Below are 19,676 nucleotides of genomic sequence, written 5' to 3'. Positions count from 1 at the left end.
ATGTTCACCATCTTCCCCAACCTCTCCACTGTGACCCCCAAGCCCCTGCCAGTTCCTATTTTTCTTTAACTCTTTCAACAGCTTTGTCTCCCACTCTGGTCTGCAAAGCCTATCAATTTTACCTCTACAAGGTACCCGGCAACAGCCCTCCCCCAGAGTCTCTCCAGGGACCCCTCAGCTGGTCTCACTCTATGTGTCCTTCCATGTTTGCTATCTGTTTGCTATCTGTTACCTTAGAGCATAGCTCCGACGTTGTCACACTGGGGCTTAAAAAAATCCTCATGAAGCTGTACTACCAAAATATGAAGCCAAACTCCTAAGTATGACTTTTAAGAGTCCGCTTTCCATTTTTATTGAAATGTTTATTTGCCAATAGATGTTTCTATCAAATGTCTACTCTATTGGTCATGAAATGGAATCAGACAAATTCACTGAAATTTTAAAAAAAATTTTAATTGAAATTTTATTTGACCTTTCTCAAGCATTCCTTTGGAAATGCTGAGGAAAATGCATTTCTCATACATGCAAAGTATTGTAACAGCTTTCTTTTAACTAGTAAAAGCACCACACACATACTCATTCCTAATCCTCAAACTCATAAGGAAAAACAGTGGGGACTTCCCTGGTGGCGTGGTGATTAAGAATCCGCCTGCCAATGCAGGGGACACGGGTTCGATCCCTGGTCCACGAAGATCCCACATGCCGGAGCAACTAAGCCCGTGCGCCACAACTACTGAAGCCCACACGCCTAAAGCCCGTGCTCCACTGCAATGAGAAGCCCGCAATGAGAAGCCCACGCACGGCAATGAAGAGTAGCCCCTGCTCGCTGCAACTAGAGAGAGCCCGTGGGCACCAATGAAGACCCAATACAGCCAAAAATAAATAAGTTAATTCAATTTATTAAAAAAGAAAAGGAAAACAGTGTATCACCCAGAGGTAATGATGGCACAGAGCTCTGAAGAGGCTTGATTTGGTTACAGACGTCAGTGGGGGCTCAGGTGGCCAGAGGACCTGACCCAGCCTGGCCTGTGTACACTCCGTGTCATCATATAACACAGCCGCGCACACAAAACACAGAAAATGAAAAGCCTGCAGAGCAGGCAGAGCACGGGGTAGACAGTCCCTTCTGAGACTCAACACTGCACATCAGAAAGTGGAACACACTACACAAACGGGTAACACACGCAAAAACAAACAAGAGCCAGCCCTAGAAAATTCCTGATGGCCTAACCCTGAGCCACAAGGTTAGACATGATTCCTCCTGGGAAGGAAGGTAGAGCCCTCTAGCTCACAATTACCCTAGTGAAGCTCCATTCAACGTTGCAACCCAGTCCAAACTCATGTGATAAACAACCACTGCGGAACACAGCAGGGAGTACACAGACGAACAGGGTAGTGGGCACTTCTCTTCTTTGGGCAAAGAACAGTGTTTCTCAAAGCATCAGCCCCTGTTTAGCTGCATCAGAATCACTTGGACTTACTAAAAATGCACATTCCTGAGCCCTGCTCCCAGAGATTCTGATGCAATGGTTCTGCGGTGGTGCCCCGAAATCTGCATTTTTTAATTTAATTTTTTAATTACATGAGACATTTATCTAGTTCCAAGCTAAAACTATGAGAAGTCCCTCCTTGTCCACTTCCCCCTGTTCTCTTCCTTCTGCTATTCGTAACCATTTTAATCATTCTTGATTTATTTTTCCATTATTTCTTTGGAAAATATAAATAAAAATGATTGGGTATACACACACACAGATACACACACACACACACCCTACATTTTTACAGGCTCTGAATACACATCAAAGTTTGAGAAACAGGCTCTACAATCAGACATGATTTACTGGATGTGACCTTGGAAAAACTACTTAAATGTTCAGGTTCTTCTTCTGCAAAATGGAGTTGTTATTATTTCATAAATGCTTACTACAGATTAGTACTCAGTAATGGAAGCCATTACTACTATTAATTAATTAAACAAATATTTAATAAGTATCCATTACGAGTCAGGGACTGTTCTAGGCACTGCAAATAAACCTATGTACAAAACTAAGTTACACCTCTGAAGAAATTTATATTCTAATATGGAATGAGATAATAATAATAACAATAACAATAACAATAATAACATATAAAATAGCATTAGGTGGCAATCCGTGAAAGAAGATAAGGCTGAGTAAAAGAGTAGCACATCAGTGGATGTGGCATTTTCTTTTATATAGAATAGTTAGGGAAGGTCTTGCAGATTTATGTGACATTTCAGCAAATGAAATGAAGAATGAGCCATATAATACTTAGGACAAGAGAGTGCCAGGCAGAGGAAACAGCAAGTGCAAAGGCCCTGAGATAGTTACATGCTTTTGTGGTCATGGAACAAGGAAGGCAGTGTAACTAGTATCAGAAAGGAGCAAGGGATAAGAACATAGGGGATAAAATCAGGGAAGTAACCAGAGGCCTGATCATGACAGGTGTTGTGATGACAGGTGTTGTTATTCTAGTTGTGATGTGAAGCTACTGGAGGGTTTTGAGCAGAGGAGAGATGCAATTAGATTAAGTTTTCAAAGGATCACTCTACCTCTGTGTGGCTAAAATACTGCAAATGGCACAATGGCAAACCCAGGGTAATCAGTCAGAAGGCTACTACAGTAATTCAGATGAGAGAGACTGGTGTCTTCATCAGCAGTAGTTAACAGTAGAGATGGAGAGAAGTGACTGGATTGTGGAATTTTTCAGGAGGTCGAGCTAACAAGATTTGCTGATGGATTGGATGTGGTGTATAAGAGAATAAGAGAAGTCAAGAATAATTCCAATGATTTTGGCCTTAGCCAAATGGGCAAACAGAAATGCCATATGCTGAGCTATGGGATACAGGGGGACAGGCATGTTTTGAAATCAAGAACTGTTTTGGCCATGCAACAAGATATCCACATGAAGATACTGAAGAGGCAGCTGGATTCTACAACTACAGAGTTTCAGGAGAAGTCAACATCATCATCAGTATTTTCCTCATTTCCATATCCCAGGAGATGGATTATGGTGGCTCTATGGCATCTTCCAGCTCCAATATTGTCTGGCTCTCCAGAAGTCTGGAGGTTCCTGGATGAACTTCCCGCCTAAGGTCATGGTATAGATAGAAGGGGTAACAACTAGAAATAGCAATAGTTATTGCTGGTAAAGTCTGAAAATAAAGTAGTTTTGAGGCACAAGGCAGTAAATGGCCTCTTGTAGCCAATACCTATCACAGCATCCTAGTAGGCAATGAGCGTTTCTCCTGTTTGCTTGGAGATCAGGCAGACCGAAAGCTACCTACCATTTCAAAAACTGTATTTCTGGAAAGCACAGGTTCAGGGAATCTTCATTGACACAAACCGGAGTTGGTGAAAGAGACTGAGATATGTGTACTGCTAGACCCACAGCATATCAGAGTCAAGGATTCTGACAAGCTAAGTACAGTGTGATAAGTAGCTGCATCCATCCTTTTCAGAAGTATATGTCCAAGCCTGAGTGGAATACCCCTCCCTCTATGTTCCCATGTTAGGCAGCATATGTCTCTAGTATCATTTATCTTGCATCGTAATCTGTTCATATTTCTTTGCCTGCCACTGTGTGTCCTAGGAGCACAGGCATTGTTTCTTATTCATCCTGTATTCCTGTCTCTGGCAGAGAGACTGGTCCATGTAGGCACTTAATACATACTTGACGAAGAAACAGGAGAATGAGCCCCTTTGTGCTGAGTGTCAGGTCTTTCATTTTTTCAATTTCTTTATTTCTCCTCTATTTATTTTTAATTTTTACTGAGAGCATTTAATGACAGAAAAATGGAGGTTTTCTTGAGACATCTGGAGGAAGCAGGATTCTCTCCTTAACCCTAGGACAGCTTGCTGTGGAGGTGTGACTTTAAAGAGGCCCAGAGCTAAACAACAAGGTCCTACTGTAGAGAACAGGGAACTGTATTCAATACCCTGTGATAAACCATAATGGAAAAGAATATGAAAAATAATGTATATATATATGTATAACTAAATCACTTTGCTGTACAGTAGAAATTAACACAACATTGTAAATCAACTATACTTGAATAAAATTAAAAAAAAAAAACAAACAGAGGTCCAGGGCTGCTAAAGGTTGGGGTGGTGGTGAGGGGCACACATTAATAAGAAGATCTAGAGTGAAAACACCTTACTGAAAAGGATGTGAAGAACTCTGACTAGGTGGCACTGTCCACAGATAATGAATAGGACACCGGCTTCCACCAGGCCCATCATGGGTACCTGGCTCAATATAAGATCTGATTGAGGGTTCTGAGCCACCTTTTTATGGCCCTTGATTTCTAGGGCCTGGACATTAACTTGATTTCTAGGACCTGGACATTAACAGGAAAGACTGAAATTACTTCTGTTTGGTCTTTGGTTATCAGACACACATTCACAGATAGGAGCATAATGTTCGTAGTTAAGAGTCAAGGTTTATTTCAGAAACCATTTGTATTCTGGAGCAGAGAAGAGATACCTGACCCTGCTTTCTGCACTGGCCAATCTCAAAAGGATCATGCAAGTTTTTATGGGTTAGGTTTCATGACAGCCTGGAATGATGCTCTTCTACCTAGAAGAGCTAGGCAACTTGGGCATTTTGACTATAAGGCAATCAACCACTTGGCTAGATTAAGAGTGGAGAGTAACAAGTTAGCTACAGTAATTAGAAGTAAGCGATGAGTGATCACTAAGGGGGAAAAGACATAGCTGTTAACTTGTTCAATGCAAAAAACAAACAAACAAACCATCAAAAGCAAACAGCTTCACCACCCTCGCTGTCAACAGGGCTCTGCCCTCCCTCATCCTAAGCCCCTCTCGGACGGCGTTCGACCGGAGTCCACACAGCCAGACTCCCGTCCACTTCCCTAGCCTCCTGAAAGGTCCCAGCCGCTCCCGCGCTGACCCCGCCTGGCCCCTCGGCTCACCCCAGGCAGCCAGACAGTCGATCTGCAGAGGCAGCTTTTCTAGGATCGGCACCGGTTCAAAGGCGTCGTGCATGGCGGCGGGCGGAGTCGCCGCTGCAGTCTCACCCGGACTGTGCCAGGTCGGGTGTGGGGCCGGAATCAGGCCAAGGGAAGAGCCGGGACCCCTGCTACTGGCTCTTGGGCGATAGAACCATCATCAACACCGGACTTCCTGCAGAGCCAAGCCCGCCCCTTCCGCAACCGAAGCCCCGCCCCTTCCGCCCGGTTCATAGTGCACCCTCGAGGAATGCCCTGGTGATTGGGACCGCGTTTCACCCTGGACCGACCTTCTCCATCGTGGAGTGCGAGTGGCCATGGGCTTAACAAGAAGGAAAAGGGATTTTAATCTTAGAACTGCCTTGGGCAGCATAGGGTGGTGAAGAATTCAGGCTTTGGTGTCAGTTAGACCTGGGATGGAGACGTACCATTTAGGAAATGAGCTAAGTAGCTGTGGCGTTTAACAATCTCTATAAGCCTTAGTTTCCTTATCTGCAAAATGATGGTAGTGTTGTGTACCTACCTAACGTGTGAGCGCTTAGCAACGCCTGACAATCTAAGCACTCAATGGTAGTTTTAGTATTACCATTAAAAACCCAGCTAGTTCGAGTACCTTACCCTTGTATTTTACAGGTTGGTCTAGGCCTGTGGTTCTCAAAGTGTGGTCCCTAGATCAGCATCACCTGGGAACTTGTTAGAAAGGCAATCTCAGACCTCATTCCAGCCTTATTGACTCAAAAAACTGTGGAGTGGGGAGTCCAGCAGTCATTTAATAAGTCCCCAAGGAGAGTCCATGAACTTTAAAGTTTGAGAACCAATGCAAGAACGATCTGTATCTGGCAGTTTAGCCCCAAGAAAACAGTAGGCATGTCATAAAATTAAGCATTTGGTTTAAAGCAAAATGTAAAAGAAAAAAGGAGTCTACGATGTAAGGTGTTAAAGAACAAAAACAAACACCCACCAGCCCTGGTCAGTTTATTTTTAGTCTCTTCATCTGTAAATTAGGAATACTGTCCCATCTTTATCAAATGCTGTTTCTGATAATCAAATGAAATATTTTCAAGTAGTAAGAAACACAAAAATTGCTAAACAAATCTTGTGGCTGGTTTTCACCATAGAAACTGAACAACTTGAAAATTTAGAATTACCAGCTGCTGTGCTAGAAGAAGGCCGAATACCTTGTAGTTCCAGACCCAAGGACCAAGACCAAAATAAACAATGTAAACTCTAAGGTAACAGGTCAGTGTGATACTATAAATTCCTTCTGAACCTTTTCTAGGAACTGATACACTATAACCAATCAAAGTAACACAAGAAGCCATAAGAGAAAGCAGAAAGAATAATCAACCTATAGAATTTGTGCTATACACTCCTGCTTAAAACAACAGGTTCTTGGGAATTCCCAGGCAGTCCAGTGGTTAGGACCTGGCACTTTCACTGCCATGGCCAGGTTCAATTCCTGGTCGGGGAACTAAGATCCTGCAAGCCACATGGCATGGCCGGGGTGGGTTTTTTTTTTTTTTTTTTTAACCTAGTCTCAAGTTAATATCTAGCCAGTCTCGAAAAATATTTGACCAACTATTTGACCAACTATCCTGCTGCATTATGACTACTATTCACTTGCTAAGTTTCAGTGTGGAAGAACAGAAGCACACGAAGTTAACACCAGCCTTTTGTGAATGCGTTAACCTGAGAATAGTCATTTCTTCATATTGTTTCTTAGAGATACTATCTAGGTGATTTTTTTTTGTTACTCACCATACCAAACAGCTATAGAGAAATGTTACATAAACGTTTAACACTTTAGTGAAGATTGTAGTAGTGTGGTCACTGGTTTGAACAGAAAGTAAGACAACATAGAATAAAAACCATGGAAGGAAAATTCTACAAGAGAGAGTTTGGGAGAAAGAAGGGTCTTTAAAGAAAGTCTGGAAAAAAAGTGAGAAAAAGATACCAATTTTGTTAAAATTTTTTAATATTAAAAAGTGGCATGAACTTTCTATGTAGAACAAAAAATCTTGGGAAGGCAAAATTGGACAAAATCATTCAAACAAATATAGTGCTTCAAATGAATCCCATCACCTTGTGATGTTTCTTATAAACCATCCCTAAACCAACACCAGATACAAGAACAGTCGATCCTAAAGAATGAGCAGCAGTCCAGGGCCTCCACACTATTTCATGCAGAAAAAACTGTTTAAGCCAGAAGGACCTGTTTCCTTTGTATTAGCTCCTGCTTCTGAAGCATTATAATCCCTTTAACAGGGTGCTCACTCACATGCACTTACGATGGAGTGCCTTTCTGCATCTAGTGCAACACCCAGTAAAAGGCATGAAGGCAAGCAAAGCATTGCCTAGGACTCTGCAATGCTGCCCTTGAAGGCTTACAAAACAGTAGTTAAAAGTTCTGGAGTGTGCACCACATTGCCAGCAATGGGATGTGTCACAATAGCAGATGTCAAAAGAGTTAAGCTAATATTTCTCTCTAAAGTATATCTGAAATAGAAAAATCTTTAATATACACCGTTTGTAAACAAAATTGCACTTGATTTTGCTTTTTCAAATGATCTAAATCACACTGTAACAGTCTCTTTTTTTTTTTTGGTTGTTCTTTTAATCATTGTTAGAACCATGGCTCCTTAACGCAGAAGGACTCCTTTTTCTCAAAACTACCTCTGCAAGATTTAACCTTGGCTTCCCAAGAAATGCAAAGATAATTAACAATTTCCCCCATCACCTATGTAACTCCCTAAATAAATAAAAATTACAGGCAGTTGCTCCTGGATATTACTTATTATGGTGTTGATGTCACAGTTCTTCAGAATATGTTAAATTTTTTAGTTTGACAGATTAAACAATTTAAACATTATAGAAGGTTTAGGAACAACATACACAAGTTGCATAAACATCCATGTCAGGGTGTGGGAGGGAAAGGGGCATCAATGCTGCAAATAAAAAACTTGTAGATTTTTCTCATCCTATGACCTTGTTTTCAATAGAATGTTCTCCTTGTTCCAACACCTCTCGCCAGCTCCAATGCACAAAGATCAAGGAACAGATCAGGATGTCATTGCCTCCTTTAATCCCATGGAGCAGTGTAAAGACTGACACAGAAGCTGATCTCTTCCCAGATACTAGCCATCTTCAGCTGCAAATCTTCCCATTCTTTACTCCATTTTGGACCTTTCAAAGTGCGTGATCATTCGTTCCTAGGGGGAAAAAGGTTATGCTAAGTATATTGATTTTAAATGGTCTACATTCCAAATATCTTTTCCAAAGATGATCACACACACATTTTCTATAATTACTTGCTTATGTTCATTAAATATTTAGAGCAATGGTTCCTAACCATCTATAAAGATTTTGAAACACACAGATGTCCAAGTCCCAAGATTAACTGAAGCAAAACCTCTAGGCTTCTGGACAACAAACCACAAATCAAAGGGAACTGTATATTTTAGAGTCACTTAAGCTTTAATAAAAATGTGTACCTCCTCTGATTCAGGAATTTAGCTTAATGAAATAGTCAAGGATGTGGGCAAAGATTTAGCCACTAGCATCTCTACTGCAACACTGAGAATTACAACAAAATACTAGAAAGAATTAAGTGTCCAAAAATATAGGACTGGGGCTTCCCTGGTGGCGCAGTGGTTGAGAGTCCGCCTGCCAGTGCGGGGGACACGGGTTCGAGCCCTGGTCTGGGAAGATCCCACATGCCGCGGAGCAACTAGGCCCGTGTGCCACAACTACTGAGCCTGCGCGTCTGGAGCCTGTGCTCCGCAACGGGAGAGGCCGCGACAGTGAGAGGCCCGCGCACCGTGGTGAAGAGTGGCCCCCACTCGCCACAACTGGAGAAAGCCCTCTCACAGAAACGAAGACCCAACACAGCCAAAAATAAATAATAAATAAATAAATAAATAAATTTATAAAAATAAATAAATAAAAATATAGGACTGTATAAACAAACTATAGTATATCCTTACAATGAAATATACTGATTAAAATTAACATTTGATGAAAAAGTTCTAGAGATCTGTTGCACAGCAATGTGCATATAAGTCAACACTTTGCACTTGAGAAAGGTTAGAATGGTAGATTTTACATGTTTTTCACCATAATTTTTTAAAATCATGTAAAAAATTATATTTGACTATAAAATAGTATTTATAGTATGCCATTTCAATTGAGAAAATTAATGTAATACTATTAAATTTCACAGTAATTACATAGTAATTTTACCTTAGAGTATTTTTTCATTTTTCCTTTGCTTCATTTGCTAAGTACCTATCACAAATTTATCCCAAACTCTGACAGAACTGTAAATCCCTTTTCAATATGATCAATTACATCAGATTATCTACCCTTTTCATGTTTTTTTCCTTAGAAATACTTGTCCCTGAAGCTCTCTGTTCTCCCGCTCCATTCCGGACTAGCTGTTCTCCAAACTTGTTGCCCAGCTGTCACACTCTGAGAATTTCTTACATCATCCTAGGAATTTATCCCTGCCTCTCTGTGTCGGATCCTTTACTTCCTGAATCCGAAGTCTTTCTCTTTTTAGTTCCCTCATTTTATGAATAACATTTTCTACTCTTTCCTGAGAAAGCACACATAGGATGTCAATTATTTTAGTTTTTGCATGACTGAAAACATCTTTGTTTTACCCTTATGTTGATAGTTGAGTACAGAATTCTAGTTTGAAAATAATTTTTCTCAGAATTCAAAGACATTGTTCTATTATCTTCTAGCTTCCAACATTGTTGAAGAGTCTGATGCTGTTTTGATTCCTAGTCCTTTATTTGTTTCTCTTGTAATTCATTTAAGTTCTTTTTCAGTTCTTGAATCATTTTTTCACACAGGAAAATATAAACAGATGAAGTCAGTGCCACCAAAAGTACTACAATAAACCCATATTCCCATAAATGGCACAGCTGGGTTTCACATACTCAGCCTCCTCTGGCTGAAATATGCGTGTCTGGAGAGCTGGAGCCAGTGGGATACCCTGAAGGCAAACTGTTAGCAGAAGATGGCTCCCAAGAGAAAGATCTAGGAACTGCAGAATATACCACAAAAAGCAAAGCCTTGTCTGAAAGGTAGAGTTCTCAATTATCTCAATGCATGCAACAGCTAAGGAATCTGACACTGTGTACTGCACCACACAGCAGGTCAGTGAGAAGTGAACAAACCATTTTTTAGCAGTCAATCCAACAAAGTAAGTCACAATTGGGTAGAGGCTTTTAAAAGGCTTTCTGAAATCATGACTCCAGAATAACCTAAACATTCAGAACATGTCTAGAAGTGGTTTCCACGAACTCAGACTGCAATTCTTACATAAAACCTCATGTGAAATCTTCTAGATAAAGTGTATGGAGCCATATTAAAAGACTAATAATCAACATAAACATTAGAGGTACTAATTATCCTTATTATCTGGAGGACAGTGACACAGATAACACTGTATAGTAGGTAACTTAAAATAACTTTTCTTTATTATTTTTCCCTAGACTAGATAAGGGTTAAATTTTAATTTCTTAAAGACAAAGGAATTAGTGGAAGAGTATGGTACTGGCTACCCAATTTAAACAAAGACACTCTCAAGTCTGACCACACTTTGTAAGAAATAAAAGGGGGACATGTACAGAAAGGAAACATTCTTGAATATTTTAGTTATAGTATTAGTATTTCTCTTTTCATCCTTTGTCAACTATACCAACTATAGTTCATCAGTCCATTACCGAGTCATATAAATAAATCTCCTTGAACAAAAGACTTAAGCCACCAGACCCATAGTTTATGTGCATATGATTTGATTACTAACCTCATCTGAATCCAGAAGGGCGGGAAGTGCTCTGCAGAGAGAAAAACAAACTAAACGATGTAAAATAAAGCCATAAATGGTTCAAAAAGGACAGTGGAATAATGACTACAATTTAAAGTTTTTGTAACTACCTAAGATTTGCATCCCATTGAAGACATTTCAGGAAAAGAAAAAGCAAATACAAAAAAAAAAAAAAAAAAGAATCACAGTTACTAGAATTGTATGGACTTTAATAGGAACAATGTTTAATTAAAATTATAGGCATGGAAAGGAACCCAAAAATTCCAAAAGGATTATCCCACTGATTTTAGGAAGACCTACAGCTAAATCTTCCTGAGCAGAAATGTCATCTGAATGAATAATCTGGATTATTTTTGTTTGTATATCATTCCTGGTCTTTATTTTCTAACATCTTTTTAATATTTTTAATACTTTAAATTATTTCAGTAATTTAACCTTTTACTTCTAGAGTTAACTCAAGCATTCTCATTACTATGCTCTTCAGCTCATTCATTTAAAATAATAAAAGTAATACTAACTGTGAAAAAGGATTCTTGTGGTAATGATTCAAAAACTTACACATCTGTCACAGATGAAGGAACATTCTCTTCTACCCACTTTAAATCATCTTCCTGCTGAGAACATAAAAATGCCAGATGTTACCAAAATGCACCAAAATATACATCTCAAGTAACGATCTAAAGAGGTCTCAATTTAGTCTTTTGTCACTGTGAACTAGTATATTCACATAACAGGACAAATAACAGAAAAGTCAAATAATTTAATTTAAAAAACTAAACTATATGAACGAAATATAAAATGATATCCTACATCCCTAAACACTTTCTTCTCAGTAGTCTAATACCTAGAGTTTTTGCTTCATGTAAGCTTTGCTCCTTAAAACTGAGATAAATTCTAAAGCCCTTTTAAATGCAGAGTGAATGCACAGTTCTTAAGGAAAAAAAAGCTAACTGAAAAACTCTTGATTTTTTTTAAAAATTGAAGTATACAGTTGATTTACAATGCTGTGTTAATTTCCATCGTGCAGCAAAGTGATTCAGTTATACACATATATATTCTTTTTCATATTCTTTTCCATTATGGTTTATCACAGGATTTAAAAAAAAATTTTTATTGGAGTATAGTTGATTTACAATCTTGTGTTAGTTTCAGGTGTACAGCAAAGTGAATCAGTTATACATATACATATATCCACTCTTTTTTAGATTCTTTTCCCATATAGGTCATTACAGAGTATTGAGTAGCATTCCCTGTGCTATAGAGTAGGTCCTTGTTGTTTATCCATCCTATATATAATAGTTTGCATCTGCTAATCCCAGACTCCCAATCCTTCCCTCCCCAACCCCCAGCCTTGACGACCACAAGTCTGTTCTCTATGTCTATGAGTCTTTTTCTGTTTTGTAGATAGGTTCATTTGTATCATATTTTAGATTCCACATATAAGTGATATCATATGGTATTTGTCTTTCTCTTTCTGACTTACTTCACTTAGTATGATAGAGATTAAGTCCATCCATGTTGCTACAAATGGCATTATTTCATTCTTTTTTATGGCTGAGAGTATTCTGTGGTATATATGTACCACATCCTCTTTATTCATTCATCTGTTGATGGACATTTAGGCTGTTTCCATGTCTTGGCTATTGTGAACAGTGCTGCTATGGACATAGGGGTGCATGTATCTTTTTGAATTACAGTTTTGTCCGGATATATGCCCAGGAGTAGGATTGCTGGATCATATGACAACTCTATTTTTAGTTTTTTGAGGAACCGCCATACTGTTTTCCATAGTGGCTGCACCAGCTTACATTCCCACCAATAGTGTAGGAGAGTTCCCTTTTCTCCATACCCTCTCCAGCATTTGTTATTTGTAGACTTTTTTTTTGTAGACTTTTTAATGACGGCCATTCTGACCGGTGTGAGGTGATACCTCACTGTAGTTTTGAAAAAATCTTCATCTTTACTACAAAAAAGATCACCTTAGATTATTAACGGGGCTATGATTTCATTGATGAAAACCATTAAACAGAACCATCAGAATGGTCTGGAACCTTTTCAGGACATAGCAGCAAACCATCTAGTTAAAAGATTACTAGGTCCTAGACAGAATCTCTTGCTATCTCTGTTTTTAAAAATGTTAATTATAGCATAGGTAAAAAATCATTAAGAACTGTACATAACTGCTGAGCTCCACCAAGGGCCAGAGGACAGGGAAAAAAAAAAAAAAGAAGTCATACTTACTGCTTTGTTTAATTTACTATTTCCATTTGGTTCTTGTTTGGTACTTCTCATTTTCATTCCTTCTGTAGAAGAAAAAAAACAACAGACTGGTTAACTAGGTCAGTAGACCAGCACTGATAGCAAAAATGGATTCAGAGCTTTATTTTAAGCTTATTGACACTAAATTATACTACAGATAAGTTTCTCCATCTTTATATTTGTGCTGGAAAGTTCAAAGTCAAGTTTTCAGCTCATCTCTAGCAAGTAAACTGGACATTTAATGTGCCATTATTTACTGAACATGGTTTCATCTAAAGATTCATACCCTTACTTTCGCTTCTCCCTAACTTCACCACATATCAAACTGAAGAACATGTTGTAAAAGAATAAATACAAGCATCAAAGTCTCTTGATTTTGATACTCAAAATGTTATACTTCTTTTACTCTATTTCTAAAAACCAGAAAAGAATATTTAAAGCACAAAAGGTGAATTTTATCACTACCAAAGCTTTCTTTCAGCATAGGTTCCTTTTGTTCATCCTCCTCCTCTTCCTCAGACAATGGTGAAAAGGCAAACCTGACAGAACAAAGGTAGAACAGAAGGAAAAAATTAGAAAACTAAAAAAACTACTCCACTATCTGGATTTTACAGGACTAATTATTGAAACCTCAATTATAGTCATTCATTACATCAGTTTAGTGAATAATAAAGTAATTCTTTCCCTTCAGAAAGCTCTCAATTGCCGCTATTAACAAGAGAGAAGCAGGACAGTATCATATTTATGAGTGCAGGCTCAGCCACGGACTACTTGTGACCTTACACAATTTACCTATTCTCTCTGTGCCCTAGGTTCCTCATCTGTAGATGGGAATAATAACAGAATATTACTCATAGAGGTAATGAAAAAAGCAGGTAAGTCATTTCAAATAGAGTGCTTAGAACAATACCTCACAGTAAGCACTCAATAAACGTTCACTTACAAGCATATGTATCACACAGGGGTAAGTAAATTCTCTTGTAATTCAAAATTTCAGACTTCAAATTGGTAGTTATGATTTGGAAAGTCTGATCTTGCTGTGTTCCAAGTAATTTAAAATCTCAATTTCTAAGTGGGGAGCTGAGAAGATGAAGGCCTGATCTGGAATATCTGTTATCTTTCCTTCGCAATTTACAAGAGATTCAGCAAAGTAGCTACCAGATAGGTAATTCCTGGAATGCTTTAGCTTTGAACTCATTCTGCACTTTCCATTTTACTGTTGTCTATTATTTTCACTCTACTTTGTTTTAAAATCACCCTTACGTGATAAAAAAAACTCCTTATAAGCTAGGAATAATAGGGAACACCTGTAACCTGATAAAGGGTAACTAACAAAAATTCACAGTAAATATCAAAGTCAATGTGATCCTTGAGATGCATTTATTTTAAAGTCAGCATAAGATGAAGAGGCCCACTCTCATTTCCTCTATTCAATATTATACAGGAAGGCCTAGCAAACACAAAAATCAGAAATGAGACAGGAAAACTATTAATTTGAGATAATAACCAATCTAATGAGAAAATCTACAAATTATTAGAACAAGGTAACACAGGAGAGTTGATGGATGTGATATATATACAAAAATCAAGAGCATTCCTACATAACTGGAAAAGCCTAAATTATTATTTTAAAAGAGGTTGCATCCATAAGATCCACAAAGGTTTTTAAAAAACACATTTAAAGTTACAAAACATAACTGAGGCATTGAAAGTACTGAAAAATGAAGAGATAACACACTCAAGGATGGGATTATCAAAAAGATACAAAATTTCCCTAATTAATCCATTAAGCTTAATTAGATTCCAATCAAAATCTTATAAGGTTTTCCTAGAATTAAACAAATAAGCTAATTTTTTTTTTTTAAAGCAAAGACCCAATAACAAAGTATATTTTTTAAAAAGAAGATTAAGGGGGAGGGCGGTTTAGGCCCTGGAGATACAAGATTTATCAGGAAGCTAAAATAATTAGGATTAAGACAATGTGCTACTGAGCAGGATCAGAGCAAAAGAGACAAGAGAACCTATAATCAAACATACTCTTTATGAATGAAAGCTCAACTGTGAAATTTTTTAAAAAATTATAGAAGAACTTTATGATTTCACCTCAAGGTAGGAAATAATTTTCTTAGAACACAAAATGTATAATCTGTGAAGGAAAAAAAATGACAAATTTGACTCCACATTTTTGAGATTTCCTATAACCAAAAACATCACTAAAAAAAAGTTCAAAGATAATCAAACTAGGAGAAAATGTCTGGAATACTTGAACACTGGAAATATCTGGAGTATTGGCATCTAAAATATATTAGGAATTCCTACAAATCAATACAAAAATGATCAATAAGGCAATAAAAAAATAAGCCAAAGATATAAAAAGCTGATTGACATAACTGACAGTAAACATATAAAAGACATAAAAAGTTAACTCAGTCTTAAATGCAAATAAAAGTAACACTGGATATTAACGCTCATCCATCAGATCTGCAAAAATTAAATAAAATAATGGGAGTGTAGAAGGAGGGAAGAGGAAAGAGAGCCTCATACCACTGTTGGTAGATATGCAATTTGTTTCAGATTTTTTTTGGAATACAATCTGGTCATACTTTAAAAATTACAAATACACATACCCTTTAACCCAGGAATCTGAAGGCCACTCACTATATGTACTGAGCATCTGCTATGTGCCTGTGTGTAGTGAAAATTTAACCTTGTGTACACAAAGAGAGGACTGGTTTTGCCCGTGACTACTGGGAGGTGACCTCTATGCCCCTGGCATGTCCTGCCTGATGGGAGTGTCTCTGGTCACCCTGTTTGGCTCTGGCCACAGGACAGTCTAACAGTGTGACTTGTGACAAGGTCTCTGGGGCACACAATATCACTTCCGGCCTCTAGAGGAACTAGCAACTAAAGATAAGCCTGACCTCCAGGCCCTCCCTGGAGACTGAAGTTCAGCCACACAGATAGTAGGTGATCGAGCCCCAGTAAAATCTCTGGACACCAAAGGCTCGGGTGAGTCTCCCTTGGTTGGCAAAACCCAGTGTGTACTGTCACACACTGCAACCAGGAGGAGGGAACACCGTCTGTGACTCCATGGGAGCAGACAACTGGAAATGCTGCATTTGGACCCCTCCTGGACTCTGTACTGTAAGTCTCTCCCTTTGGCTGATTTTAATTTTTATCCTTTTTCTGTAATAAACTATAGCCATCAACATAACAGCTTTCAGTGAATTCTGAGTCCTTTTAGTGAATAATCAAACCTGAGATGGTTTTGCAAACCCTTGAACTCGCAACTGTGTATCAGAAGTGAGGACAGTCTTATAGAGACCATTCCCTCAGATTTTGCAGCTTGGCTAACTCCATGTAGCCAGGAATAGTTCTTGGCCTTCATGGAACTTACATCTGGTTTGAGGGGTGGGGGATAGGAAGAGAAGATAGATAGTAAGTAATAAATAAAGTACATAGATTTTAGAAGATAATAAGTGCAATGAGAGAAAAAAATGAGGCGTAGGGTTATTCGAGTGTATAAAAATAAATGTACGTAACCAAGCAAGACCCTATAGGACCTTCCTGGGATTACCCCTCCTCCCTGGCCCCAAAACCTCTGCCTGTCTTTTGTCTGTAGAAAAACTTTAGCTTCCTAGGCCTTCCCCGAGTTCCAAAGAATAAATGTAATCAGAGAAATGAGAAAATACAGAAGCAAAGGAAAACAGTCAAGCAAGACAAAATAATAATAGTTTAGCCATTAAACAAAGTCAATGACCTTTAGTTCCTCCTTAAGGGCTATGGATAATATCCTGAGCCATATCCTTTGAGCTGTTTTGCCAATACTGAAACCCCCACCAGGTGGAAGAAGTTAACTGTGTGCTGCCAAAAGCCTGTAGATCCCAGACTGGTTAGAACCAGAAGGCTGATGGGATTACCTCACCTCTAACCAATCAGAAGAATGTCTACAAGCTGATCATGCACCCCACACCCCTGCTCCCTCACTCTGTCTTTAAAAACCTTTCCCTGAAGGGAAGGGAAAGGGAAGTCCCTAAACCTTTGCTCTAAGTACAACTGTATGCTGAGTCTCATGAGTCCTTTTAAACATATGTGGTCTTGGGCTTCCCTGGTGGCGCAGTGGTTAAGAATCTGCCTGCCAATGCAGGGGACACGGGTTCAAGCCCTGTTCCGGGAAGATCCCACATGCCGCGGAGCAACTAAGCCCGTGCGCCACAACTACTGAGCCTGTGCTCTAGAGCCCGTGAGTCACAACTACAGAGCCTGCATGCCACAACTACTGAAGCCCACGCTCCTAGAGCCCGTGCTCCACAACAAGAGAAGCCACTGCAATGAGAAGCACGTGCACTGCAACGAAGAGTAGCCCCCACTCGCTGCAACTAGAGAAAGCCGGCGCACAGCAACGAAGACCCAACACAGCCAAAAATAAATAAATAAAATAGATACATTAAAAAAAAAAAAAAAGTGATCTTGGGGACCCTAAAACAACCAAACTGGAAATAGTCCAAATGCCCATCAACAGGGAAACAAGTTAATTATAGTTAACTTGTTAATAGTTATAGTTAATTATTAACTATACATCTGTACTATGTAATATAATGCCATCCATGAAAATAATGAGTTTAATTTAAACCAGTTGTCTTGGAAGGCATTTCCACAATGCACTGTTGAGTGAGTAAAAGAAGATTCCATATTTGAACACGGAATAAAATGTGGCAGGATACATCACATTAGGCTGTTAACAATGGAGTTATAGGGAGTGGGCACAATGTTTTTTAAAAAAGGAGAAAGGAAGAGGAGACATAAAGCAAAAAAAAATTTTTAAAGACTAAAGAAAGGGAAAAACTTTATGTATAGACATAGCTAGCAAATGAACAGAAGATCAATAGATCAGTGTAGAGGGAGGTGGCAGGAAAGGCTGGGAACAGCTGCTGAAGTGACAGAGCAGTGGCCCCACGCAGTGTGCTGGAAGACGAAACGTCCAGGTAGTGGCCTGCAGAGTCTGACCCAGAGTATGATGGGGCATCAGCAGGAGGCCACGGTCCCTAGGCTGCCTCTTTAAGGGACGGGGTGGAGCCACGTGGAAGCTCCACACGGTCCTGAGCCCAGGTCCCCTCAGTTCAGTGAAGCCATGAGTGCTGAGATGAAGGTGACAAGCCAAGGGGGCAGCACTGGCCACAGTCATCCACAGGTGCTGCAGGCCCCTGGTGTGTACACTGCTGGATACGCCTAATATTAGAGAGGTGGCTGAGAGGGACTTTGCTTCCACATTCCACATTTCGGCTGCTCACAGTGTTTGCTTACAGGACACATGCTGACCACTTAGCTGAAGCCCAGAATCTTCCTCCACTCACAGAGGCTCAGAAGGATAAGTTTTGACATCTATCAATCGTCACCCTGGCTGCCAAAGTCAAGTGTATCCTATATGCAGTACCACTGGAGGCCCCTGTCCTGCAGAACATGTGGCATCCGGAAGACCCTGTCATTGAGGCCGTGTACGCTGACGTGATTCGCCTCCCTCAACCAGCCCAACCAGAGACTGGAGGTTGACATCCAGCACCAGGACCTCAGTGCCACTGCCTGAATCCTGCAGGAGTGGTGTGTGGGCGGCAAAGTGGTGCTGTCAGGCACTGAGGAGCAGGTGAGCCATGCAGCCCCATCTCAGGACCCTGAGCAACACGTGACTGAGCTGAGGGAACCAACTCCTGGCACCAACCAGTGCCAGCCCAGCGAGAAAGCTTCAAAGGGCAAGGGGCTCTGAGGGAGCGCCAAGATTTGGTCCAGGTCGAACTGACAGGACTGTCATTTCTTCCCTGGGACTGTGGGGTCCCAGCTATCTGCCTGCCCCTTAGGAGTCCTCAGAGAACTTTCCTGTGCCCCTGACCAGTTGATAATCCTAGGTTCATGACCCTTCACCTCCCTTCTCTCCCCGACTCCCAAGGGAGGAGGCAAGTATAAGTCATGTTTTTGTTGGTACTTTTTGTTTTATGTGACTTTCTTTCCTTTTTCCCCTTTTCTCTCTTTTTAAAATAAATTTATTTATTTATTTATTTTTGGCTGCATTGGGTCTTCATTGCTACATGCGGGCTTTCTCTAGCTGCGTTGAGCGGGGGCTACTCTTCGTTGCGGTGTGAGGGCTTCTCATTGTGGCGGCTTCTCTTATTGCAGAGCATGGGCTCTAGGCAGGCAGCCTTCAGCAGTTGTGGCGTGCGGGCTCAGTAGTTGTGGCTCACGGGCTCCAGAGCACAGGCTCAGTAGTTGTGGCGCACGGGTTTAGTTGCTCCGCGGCATGTGGGGTCTTCCCAGACCAGGAGTTGAATCTGTGTCCCCTGCATTGGCAGGCGGATTCTTAACCACTGCGCCACCAGGGAAGTCCTGTATGTAACTTTCTTATGTGTGCCATTGTTCCCTCCTCCTCCCTGCCATGCTCTCTCCCCTGTTTCTTTAGAAGCCAGCATCTGTCCCTGTTTATTATATGTCACTGAGTAGGCGGGGCTGCTATGTCCTCAGCATAACCCACATGTGTTCCTTCTCCCACCACCCCAGCCCTGCATACCTAACCCCCAGCTCCTACTCCCTGCCCCCAGGCTA

At 40.1% G+C, this 19,676-nt stretch overlaps 2 protein-coding genes and 1 pseudogene across 4 annotated transcripts in view; 1 reads left to right on the top strand and 2 right to left on the bottom strand.

Moving 5' to 3' along the window:
- The window catches only part of VPS39 (VPS39 subunit of HOPS complex), a 50,481-nt gene extending 45,304 nt beyond the window's left edge, over nucleotides 1–5,177 (bottom strand). Inside the window, exon 1 of the mRNA XM_007173620.2 lies at nucleotides 4,955–5,177. Within this exon, the coding sequence (XP_007173682.2) occupies nucleotides 4,955–5,027 (73 nt within the window). The 5' untranslated portion in view covers nucleotides 5,028–5,177. The remainder of the gene's footprint in view (nucleotides 1–4,954) is intronic.
- Nucleotides 5,178–7,539: 2,362 nt separating this feature from the next.
- The window catches only part of TMEM87A (transmembrane protein 87A), a 44,763-nt gene continuing 32,626 nt past the window's right edge, over nucleotides 7,540–19,676 (bottom strand). For 2 of the 3 annotated variants that reach the window (XM_007173617.2, XM_007173616.3), the window contains exons 16-20: nucleotides 13,551–13,624; nucleotides 13,068–13,129; nucleotides 11,385–11,440; nucleotides 10,806–10,836; nucleotides 7,540–8,199 (exon numbers count right to left, since the gene is read on the bottom strand). In XM_007173617.2, the coding sequence (XP_007173679.1) occupies nucleotides 8,158–8,199; nucleotides 10,806–10,836; nucleotides 11,385–11,440; nucleotides 13,068–13,129; nucleotides 13,551–13,624 (265 nt within the window). In that variant the 3' untranslated portion in view covers nucleotides 7,540–8,157. The remainder of the gene's footprint in view (nucleotides 8,200–10,805; nucleotides 10,837–11,384; nucleotides 11,441–13,067; nucleotides 13,130–13,550; nucleotides 13,625–19,676) is intronic. The other variant, XM_007173619.2, reaches the window with a different exon arrangement.
- On the top strand, nucleotides 18,217–18,879 carry LOC114236669 (COP9 signalosome complex subunit 7a-like; annotated as a pseudogene).

This window comes from Balaenoptera acutorostrata, chromosome 3 (genome assembly GCF_949987535.1).
Source record: "Balaenoptera acutorostrata chromosome 3, mBalAcu1.1, whole genome shotgun sequence".
Lineage (NCBI taxonomy): Eukaryota > Metazoa > Chordata > Mammalia > Artiodactyla > Balaenopteridae > Balaenoptera > Balaenoptera acutorostrata.
Note: the sequence above shows the minus strand (reverse complement) of the source record. Positions and strands in the feature narration are given on the sequence as shown.